Source organism: Delphinapterus leucas, chromosome 10, assembly GCF_059928025.1.
Source record: "Delphinapterus leucas isolate spDelLeu-1000000601 "Yukka" chromosome 10, BTC_Dleu_Yukka2, whole genome shotgun sequence".
Taxonomy (NCBI): Eukaryota; Metazoa; Chordata; class Mammalia; order Artiodactyla; family Monodontidae; genus Delphinapterus; species Delphinapterus leucas.
Window position 1 is genome coordinate 45,054,408 of NC_143138.1, and position 10,836 is coordinate 45,065,243.

Consider the following 10,836-nt stretch of genomic DNA (forward strand, 5'->3'; position numbering starts at 1 on the left):
TCATTTTAGATTTTGGATTTAGTAAAAGGGACACATTACCATGTAGCCTGTCAGAAGTTCTTCGAGATGACACATAATGTAAGTAAATTTTTAAACTTTATAACCTGATCCTTTGTCTTTTGTTACTCTGTGTTTCATTCAGGATTTTTTGCTGTAGCAGTAGAAACCACTCCAGCTGTTTTCAGTGGAAAGGGAATTATTACGCAGTATGAGGTTGCTTATAGAAGGGCCAGGGAATTAAGCTTGGATGCTACAGAACCAGGAATATTGTAACTAAGAGAAGCTACATCCTGAGAAAATCTTACTATGGCTGCCACCCACCACCCCACGGCTAGGGATAAGACCAAGGGTTGGCAAACTTTCTGTGAAGGGCCAGGTCGTGAAAGTTTGAAGCTTTGTGGTCCACGTGTTCCCTGTCACAGCTGCTTCCATCTGCTGCTCTCGTGCAAAAGCAGCCCAGACAGTGTGTGAAGGCGCAGGCGTGCTTCTGTCCCAGTAGAACTTTATTTATAAGAGCAGATTCTGGGCCGGACTGGACCCACAGGCCTTAGGTAACCACTTCTCAGAGTAGGTCTGGAACACTGGCTTCAGCTGTCCAGAAGAACCAAAGGCTTTTGCCATCTTTCTTGTAGAAAACTGGATGCTTTTACTTGTGGTTGCCAACTCACGTTGCCCGAATCTAGTTCCCAAGTCTTGTGTTTATCTGCATGGCGACCTAGGTTATACAGTGGACCCCTAGCTGCAAGAGAGTCAGGGAAATGTGTTTGGTTGTTTTCTTGCCAGCCTCCTATACAAAAGGCCTGCTAGTAGGTCCTGAGAGGTGTAAAGCATAGGTCACAAACTCAGAGGCCTGCAGGGGTCAGGCAGATAACCCAAAAAAGTGAAACTACCTGAGATGAACACCACTGAAGAAGTCATGCTGTTAGAGACGTTCACATTGACAAGTTTTAAGGCCGTGTGCAGGCCAACAGCACATCTGCAGGTCGACTTAGCTCACAGACCCCCAGTTTGCAAGTACTGGTCCTGTTCATGGCTTCCTAACCTAGGAAAGACAGCCAAGAATGCACCAGAGGTCCATGCACCTCTTGAAACATTTTTTTCTCTAAGTACATATGTGCATTTTTGGAGTCAAGCATTTATCAGGTTTCAAAGGGATTCGTGACCTTCCCAAAAAAGATGCTGCATGTATTGAATTCATCATCAGCTACCACAATGTGCTGAGTTTTTTTTTTTTTTTTTTTTGGCCTCGCCGCACAGCACGTGGGGTCTTAGTTCCCTGACCAGGGATTGAAGCTGTGCCCCCTGCATTGGAAGCGCGGAATCTTAACCGCTGGACTGCCAGGGAAGTCCCCACAATATGCTAAGTTATAATCACTTTTACGTTTTCTAGTTTTCATGAAATAACTTTTCTTTCGTGGTTATATAATTGCAGAATTTCTTACATATTTCATAGCAAAAATATAACATCACTGATAATAATGAAAATAATAATGGTAATATCAGCCAACACCTACAGAACCCTTCACATGTGCCAGGCCTAGCAGTTAGTGCTCTGGACACACTGGCTCCTTTGGTCCACACTGCAGACCACAGCTGGGCGTGATTTGCATCCCCATCATGACAAAGCTTAGAGAGGCTGAGAGCCTAAGGTCCTAAGGAGTGGAGTTTAAATTTGAACCAGGCTGTCGAGGACCTCATCTAGAGCTCATGATCTAACCCTGACTGCTGTTCTGTAAAACCTGGGACTGTATTTGTAATAACAGCTGTGGAGGCCATTAGTATTTTCCTGTCTAGATTCATGATGCAGCCTTCATAGTTTATGGTGAAAAACAAATAGGCCTAGTGACTCTGCATGATGCCCTAGGGACCACAGCTGGTTAGTGGGAGGTCTGGAGCCAGAACCCTGGTCTGGTCTGGCCCCTGGGTCCAGTCCTCTTACTATTACACCTAACTGTTGAAAACTGAGTTTGTGACATCACTAAAAAGTAAGAAGTGCTTTTTTATTTCTCAAATATGCTTTTGTAGCATCTCTCCTATTGATTATTCCTGCAAGAGTATTACTACTATAGCCAATTTTTAAAACTTGCCTTAGATTAATGAAGATATTAAAAAGACATATGTCTAAATCCTCCCACATATAGAAGTAGTCTACTTTAAGCCACATATAAATCAAGGGAATAAAAAGGCTGTTTGCATCCACTAGATGTCTCACTATAGATTTTTTGTTGTGAATATGTTTCTTTGCTTATTATTTTTTCTAATTTAATTTAAAAATAGAATCTATTTTTATTTCATGTTGCTGCCATTCTCCTCCCCCCCCCAAAAAAAACTCCTATGTTTATTTTCTTGAGGCCTCTATGATTAAACTCACTTTAATGAAAGTTTTGAAAATGAACCAGTTAACTGATAACATTTACAGCAGTGCTGCAGTGGTTCCATATGGCTTTTTTGGTAAGACCAGCTGCTTCATTATAAGGTGTCATTGCAAAACCTCTTGATTAAAACCCAAACGTCCCATAGGTAAAACAGTATTGCTTCCAGTCCTTCAAAATCCACATTTTCTGTGGCAGAAATATGAGACCTATGTTTGTGTGAAGGTCATTGTGTGCAGAACATGCTCATTCCAAGCTCATGTTTGAGAGAGATTCACTTGGTAGATATCAAAAGCTGGCCTGCTTGAAATCTGTTTTCCTCAGTATTTTTAGGGAACAATGTTTTATATTGAAGTGAATTTTTTTTTTCTTTTGGCATACTCCATTTGTAAATGAAAACACTAGGCCTTGTGTAGATTAAACTCTGGATTTTAATTGAAAAGTTTCTTTAGAAATAGATCTCTTTAAGCGCTGAGTCATTCTGAATACTTATTTTGCAAATAGCTGAGCTAATTCTCTTTTCACCATAGAAATCTTGTTAAAATCTATCACACATTTTCCTGCAATCTTAAACGGTATACCAAGTACATTTAAGCTTTGTAATCATCACTCAGGATCATTGTGGAGATCAGTTAAAACCCTGAGCCGGGAGCCCCACTGTCTCTCATGCGGGTAACTCACTGCAGTGCCTTCCTGACTCCTTTCCCAGCAGCTGCACACATGCACCTGCCCAGTTCTTTCTCCTCCACACAGCTGCTAGGGTGATATTTAAAACAGAAAAACCTGATCATTTCAGTAACCTTCTTTTAAAAAAAACTTTAAAAGCCTTCCCCATCGCTCTTCAGGTGAAATCCAAAATTTATAATGTAGCCTATAAAGGGCTCCATCCTACTTCTTTCTTCTACCAGTCTTGTTTTAGCTCTTTATGGTACTGTGGGCCTTCCAAGATAACAGGACAGAATGAAGATGCATCACAGAATTTCCCTCTCCCAGTATTTAACAAAATGTACAAAACATAATAAAAAAATCATCAACCACAAAGAAAAAACATCACCATAGCAACCAAACAAGAAAAAAGGCAAGGAAAGAAACAAGATTCATATCAAACAAAATGGTGAAAATTCTCACTTAGTATTTCCATATCTAGAATGAAGCAAACTGAATATTCCTTTTTTTTTTTTTTAATGAGGAGTAAAGGAAAGAGCTGCTGACTTTGAAGCAATAATAAATGAAATGTGGCATTTAGATGTGGGTAAATCTCTTTCTCTATTCTTTTTACTAATTTTAAAGTAAAATCTATTTTAATTCTATTTGGTTTATGCTTCTCCCCTTCCTCCCTAAAAATCCCTAATTTTATTTTCCTGAGCAAAATGAAAGATACCTTCCTTCAGGCAAAAATAAAAGTGAAAGAGGGAAAACACTCAAAAGAAAGAACCCATCCTAGAAGAAATACAATCCAGTAAGCAGAAGGAAACTCTTCATAAGTTCATCATGCTACCAGACATCTTAATAGATGTTTGGTAAAATGAGCTTACTTAACAAAATGAGTTAAGAAAGGGTGATTGCAGACCTAAGAGAGAAATTGAGAAACATGACATCATACAGAACCATGGTTATAGGCCCTCATTTCAAGACCCCTGGCATTGTTTTAGTTGGTTAATAAAAGTATTAATTAAAATGGGCAGTCATAAAAAAATGTATTTTTTAAACATTACATTTTAAAGGTAAAACATTTGAATGCCATTTGTTTACTAATCTTTTGATATTAAGGGCAGGGTCTTTTGTTTGAATGTAGGTTTGGGATTGGAATTTGATTTCATTTTTTTTCAAAAACCATATGCATACTACACCATCACCAATTTCCAGTTTTGGTTTCTTTAAAGTGGAAAAGGAACTTAATTATAATACAAAGCAATCTGATCTTTCTCCCTATCTTTGGGAAGTTCGGTTTTGTTTTCTTTTGTTTTAAGTAACTTGCCTTTCCTGAGTCTTTCCAAGCATTTAATTTAGATTTCATAGAACCAACAACTCTTTCTTTTTACACTCCTATTTCTTTGGTTTTCCTCATAGCAACCCTATGACATAGCTGCTATTATTACCTCCATTTTATGGGGGAGGAAACTGAGGCTTAGTATAAAGATTACCATATTTCATTTTGTCCACACTGAAATCTAATCATTCACTTTAATCTGCAGAGTCATCTTCTGTGATAGATATATTGACACTTTTAACAACTTGAAGCAAGGTGTAGAAAATACCCGATATATAATTAAGTATCACAAAAGGTGCTAGCTTCTTTTTGCATGAAATGACACCACTGTGTTTTTTATAATCTTTATAGACAAGTTTATCTCTAGAAATAATATCTATAATGATACGATTGTAAGTTTGTTTGACTTTCCATAAAACCTCTTAAAACAGATTTCAGAGTAACTAAGTGAGCTAAAGGCCTGAATTCTAATTCAGACAGATCCAGTTTCTGGTGCTCTATGACTTTGCCTAAACCATGTAAAAAATCTCTTTGGGTCTCAGTTTCCTAGTCTGTACATGGAGAAGATCCAGTTTAAAGTATTCCCTACATCTTTCCAATCTCTAATATTCTCTATTTATAAAAACCATAAAGTCTTCTGATTGAAACGTGCTAGGCAATAAACTTACTTTTCATGGAACACTTTGTAAAATGCAAACTTTATATTGAATCTCCCAGTTTTTTAATGAATTGGGTGAAAAACAATATAATGAAGAAGTTCACAAATGACTCCGTTGTTAATAAAAAATCCTAGATAAAACATTCAGGAAACATTTTGAAATTAAGCAGCAAAGTAGCAGGTAAAAAATTGTTCTTAGTGATCTGAGTAGTAACTCTTAAATCAGTGTGTACACTATCAATCTGCTATACACTGAATTGTTATAAAAGTATTGGTCTGGGGCTTGCCCGGTGGCGCAGTGGTTGAGAGTCCGCCTGCCGATGCAGGGGGCACGGGTTCATGCCCCGGTCCGGGAAGATCCCACATGCCATGGAGTGGCTGGGCCCGTGAGCCATGGCCACTGATCCTGCGTGTCCGGAGCCTGCGCTCCGCAACGGGAGAGGCCACAACAGTGAGAGGCCTGCGTACCGCAAAAAGAAAAAAAAAAAAAGTATTGGTCCAACATGTATCAACAAGTGACTAAAGAGAATCAAGAGAATCCTGAGGTTCTGAAGTAAGTTTTAGAAAAGACCTTGTTTCTGTTTATGGGTCTACCTGTTAAGAAGGTTCATCCTGAACTGTGACGGTAACTTTTAACTCCCTGCTAATCCATTTTAATCTACCATAAGATTACACATATCTTTAATCGCATCACTTCCCTTAAGGAATTTTAGTGACTCTGTGATGCCTACAAAATTAGGTCTAGGCTACTTACCCTGGTTGTCAAGGCTCTCCGTGGTCTGGCCCCAGCCTGTCTTTCCAGGCTTATTTCCTGTTACCCCCTTTCTGTGCCTTTCACAGCAGCCCACCTGCACTACCTGCTTCCCCAGACATTCCTCTTCACCCTGCCCCTGGGATCCTGCTGCTTGATTCACCCTGGACCTCATTATCCCAGCTTTTCACTCTCTCATCTTTCCAAACCCAACTCATCTGGAAAGATCCTCCCTCCTTTTTTCGTGTTTTTCTTTTTTTTAAACAAATATTTATTGGCCAACAAGATGCCAGGCATTTCTTGGATGTGCCTTTGAGCTGTCTGAGGTGGCAGGTAGGAGTTGGGTGGGGAAGCAGAGCCAAGTGCAAGGGGTCTGGGCTGGACGTAGAGCGCAAGATTCGTAACTGTCAGGCGGTGGCTGAAACTCCCTGTGAGTGAAATCATGTAAGCAGTGGTTTGAGTGTTTTGAACAAGAATCAGTGTTTCGTGTATTGAGTAGGTTTTGAATGAGATCTGGGCGGTTCTTGACGTCCCTTTATTTGTACTTTTGTTACGTATTAATTTGCTTGCCTGTACAGGTAGATGATTGTGGCTTTTCTTTGAGTCATCCAAACCAGTTCTTTTTTGAGAGCCAGCGGATCCTCAGTGGAGGTAAAGACTTCAAGAAGGAATCCGTCCAACCAGAAACGCCCCAATCCAAACTGAGTGTCCAGAGAAGCAAGGATGCATCATCTGCTCTGGCTTCGCTCAACTCCTCTCTGGAAATGGATCTGGAGGGACTGGAGGAGTTGCTTCAGTGAACGATTCTTGGCCTGTCCTCCTCACTAGTTTTTATTTCCTACTTTACGATTTTATGTTTTTCTTTTTTGTCTGCTTCTCCCTCCACCCAACCCCCTTTCATCCATCCACACGTTCACGCGCTTCACGGGAAGGCCACCTTGCAGGTAAAAACAAAGACCTCGTATATTTTGCTGTGACAAAAGAGAAGAGGAAGAATTTCTTTTGAAATCTAATGCTTGAATGGTGTGATTTAAGTCCCGTTTTAGGAAATAAAACCGCTTTCTGGACTGGTTACAGTCCCCTAGAAACAGTATGACTAAGAACAGCTTTTATTTTAACACTTACCACTATAATGTTGACCCAGGCCTTTTCTAGACCATTTTTGTTAATAAATATCAAAATGTATAATGAGTGTGTCTGCGTCTAATTGTGAGTCATATTATGCCTTAACAGAGAAGATATTATCTCAGCTTTTAAAGTGGTATTTGGGAATATGCAATGTATTGCCTAATCACCAGTGAAGATTTTAAACTGTTTTTCCTTTTTCTCTTGAGTTGGTCATTTGAGGTTATTCCACGTCAGCAAGGAGAACTTTTACCCCTTTGAGTGGTAGCAAACTTTACTGAAGTGAGTTATGACTCAGGAATTAAGAGAAACAGAATGTGTACAGTCATACTGTTAACAAATAGAAGGATTTTATTATATAAAGTGATGGTCCTCCTTATCCACTGTCGTCTCCATTCACTCGGGGAGAACACCCCATCACTAAGGTGAGAAGGTTCTAAGGAGAGTCTGCAGTGTTTCTTCATTCCACTCCTAGCTTCCATACCTCATTGCTTCTGTGGTTGCTGTGAACTGCCAAGTAGGTTTGGTAAATTCATCAGCTTCAGTGGTGAATATTCCCATATTTGTAATAATGCCTGTTTTGGTGCCAGCAGTGGAGTTGGTGGATGTTGTGGCTGGTCCCAGGGGCACTGGATCAGCACCCTGCTCTCTGTCTGCCCTTGGTGAGTGACTAACGCACCATGTGCCTGGAGAGGCCCTGATCTGACACATTTCCTCCCTGTGGGCTCTGCTCACTCACCCAGAGGATTTGGACTTGTAGAGGGGAGACCCAGGTTGAAATGTAACCTGTCCTCACCTACTCCCTTGGGTTATGTAAAAACATGATTCTGTGCAGTCCTCTTTTCCTGGGGAAAAGGGCACTTGCCCTTTATCCTCTTTTTTTTTTTTTTAATTCTTATTGGAGTGTAGTTGATTTACAGTGTTGTGTGTGTGAGTTTCAGGTGTACAGCAAAGTGATTCAGTTATACATATACATATATCCGCTCTTTTTGCCCTTTATCCTCTTGAATCACATGAGACACTGTATTGCATTCAGAGAACTGGACTGTTAGAAGAACTACATTCTAAGTCCTGTGGGAAACTGCAGCGATGAGAAAAGGATTTAAACAGGGTCAGAGCATCAGAACCTAAAAATGTCAGCTCATCAGGTTTTTATCTTAGGCTGCTGAGCAAAGATTTCTTGGAATATTTAGTAACATATAATTAAATGAGATATTATCTGAACCTTTGCTTGTCTTTTGTGAATTATTACCTAGTTCAGAAAATAGTGTTATTCCACTACAAATTACCTCTATAAATCTCTCCCTTCTGAAACCATCTGCTATTCCTTGTATCATGTATAATTCTCAGCAGGAATCCAATGACTGCCGACCACTTAATCCATGGACTGCAGAACCACGCCCTTTTTTTTTTTTTAATGTTAAGAACAAGTGCTTCATGTGGCTGTTTTAACCACAGAATTAAGTTAGTGATGGAAAGCCAAGCATAGAAAGGTAGGTCTCTGTTGTATTAGAAGGGAAAAACAAGCAGCAGTCTTACTACTGTAGCTCAGTGAGAAATCTTAGGGCAGGGTATTTCATATCTGTCACAATGCAAGGCTCTCTTTTTCTCCTGCTGCACGTTCTCCTTTCTTGAAGTGTGTGTGCCCACCAGCTAACAGATCAGAGCCCTCGACAGCAAGCAGATGTGTCTGAGTTGACTATTTTATCCTAGCAGCCTCAAGAACTTGAATGTTTTGTGTCTAGTCAAACTCCAAAATAAAACTAGTTTAAATATTAGTTGTATTACCAGTTCCATTTCTTTGTAATAAGGCTTGATGTCCTGTCATGTATTATACAGAAGAATATATAAATATTTTGTGAAGTGTGTAAATTGGAGGATAGGGGTTAGAGGTTTATGTAAGAAAATAGACATTAATGCCTTTCTGGTGGTTTGTGGACTTGGAAAAAGCAATTTATTTTTCATGCTTCACAGGTCTACACAATTTTGATTGTTTTCTTTGAAAGACCTGTTTGAATCAGATGATGTAGGAAGAACTCAAAAGAAAAATCAAAAGCCAGCAGCCTCTTTTCAAAACAGTAGCCAATGAAAAAGAATATGGGCCTTCCGGATCTTCTAACTTCTGGTCTTTTATTACCTCTTCAAGGAGGAGAGGCTGTACGATTGTCAGAGACAAAAGAAGAGACAGTCGAAGCCAGAGACCAGGTTGGAAATTTGCACCTGGTAGAAGCACTGACATTGTTTGTGGAGATTCTATCCCATTTCTTTCATTTTGTTTTTCACTCTGCCAAGACAGTATAAAACTCTTAATTGCAATGTGCATAAAAGAACACTAGGAAGATTTTAAGTAAACTTTTTAGGAATACTTATTATAGTTGTGAAAGTGAATAGTCACAGATTTTGAATGAGAGGGAGCAGAATAAAGCAATGGGAAGGATCTTTAATTCATACGGAATTTTAAGATGAGGGATTTCTCTCTGTAAAAGCATGGGGAGCATTTGCTTCTTACACTTTGCTGCCTTACTGATACTCAGGGTCTTTGCAAGCAAACTTCTGTAATTCTTTGCAAAGAAGAAAAAAAAACTTCTGGGACTTAAGCTTGAAAGGCGAAATGAGACAACTCTCAAATTCTGGTTTGGTTAGAGTCTACTGTTTGCAAATTTAAGCAAGGTCTTCCACAGGCATCAGCTTGACATTAAATCTAAGTGTGCATTAAACAGAGTTGACAGCCGTGCTGAACATGAAGCTCAGTCTGAGGACATCTTTACAGCTGGAAGAGAAAGAAAGTCAAGAAGCCTCAAACCACTGTGGTAATTAGATCCATTTGTTAACTTCTTTTCTAATGTTGGCAAAGGGAGGAGAGAGAAGGCTGGCAGGGAGCCAGAGGGACTGGAGCCAGGAAGGCAGGGCGCTGCTCCCAGAGGAAACTGAACAGTCAGGGAGGGCCCTGCTGCAGAGGAAGGGGCAGCCCTTTCAATGCACAGACAGGAGCACTGTGTGCGAAAGGTGCGTTTTGAACAGGTGTGCGGGTTTGGTTGTCAGGTGCCCTGGAAGGTGCACAACATTACCTGGGAATGGGCTTCCCAAAGACACTGTCTGCCCAGAGGTAGTGTTTCTCACAAGGGTGTCTAACTTACATGCAGGTAATCACTTATTTACCCAGAATGTCTGGCCTCCTTTTCAATATGGAGCTTCTTTTTGACAGGTAGCTATTGTCCTGGTCTAAGGCTTTTCACTCTAATTGGCATTGTAGGCAATTAGCTCTGTGATGCTATGGAAATCTTGTCACCTGTAGGAAATTATCTTCCCACTTATCCCACCTTCCTGACAAAAGTGATACGATTTCCTGTTATTGGATTTGCTTTCTGTCCCATAAGCTTTTTTTGTCCATTCTTCATGACATTTTATATTCTCCAAGAATTATCACTGTAGAACCTTATCAAAAGCTAAAGAATATGTCTGTACATAGAGCTTCTGTATTTTCCCTGAGCCTTCAGGTGCAAGACTGTTTTTGAACGTTGATGACAAGGTAGTGAAACAGCACTGCTAATAAATGCATGATGGATTTTTCAATTCAGCCCTGTGTTTCTAGGTATTCATTCACCATAATGGAACTATGAGGCTCTTTGAGGGGTTTTGGTTTTTTGAATTTTTTAATTGAAGTATAGTTAATTTACAGTGTTGGGTTAGTTTCAAGTGTACAGCGCAGTGATTGTTATACATATATTCTTTTTCAGATTCTTTTCCATTATAAGTTATTACAAGATGTTGAGTACAGTAGTAGGTTCCTGTTGTTTACCTATTTTATGTATAGTAGTGTGTTTGAATTTTTACACTGAAAGCATGGAGAGAAAGTAAATTCAGCAAATAATGCATTTAATTTAGAATCTGTGGGGGCTCCAATCAAGATGGCAGGGTAGAAGGACATGGAACTCACCTC

The 10,836-nt window shown here is 39.7% G+C and overlaps 1 protein-coding gene across 3 annotated transcripts in view; it reads left to right on the top strand.

Annotated features, from left to right (window-relative positions):
• Window positions 1–6,633, top strand: part of PRIM2 (DNA primase subunit 2) — a 292,124-nt gene extending 285,491 nt beyond the window's left edge. For 2 of the 3 annotated variants that reach the window (XM_022581481.3, XM_022581482.3), the window contains exons 13-14: window positions 10–78; window positions 6,350–6,633. In XM_022581481.3, the coding sequence (XP_022437189.1) occupies window positions 10–78; window positions 6,350–6,571 (291 nt within the window). In that variant the 3' untranslated portion in view covers window positions 6,572–6,633. Of the gene's footprint in view, window positions 1–9; window positions 79–1,257; window positions 6,279–6,349 lie in introns of those variants that run through there. The other variant, XM_089918942.1, reaches the window with a different exon arrangement.
• The last annotated feature ends 4,203 nt before the right edge of the window (window positions 6,634–10,836 follow it).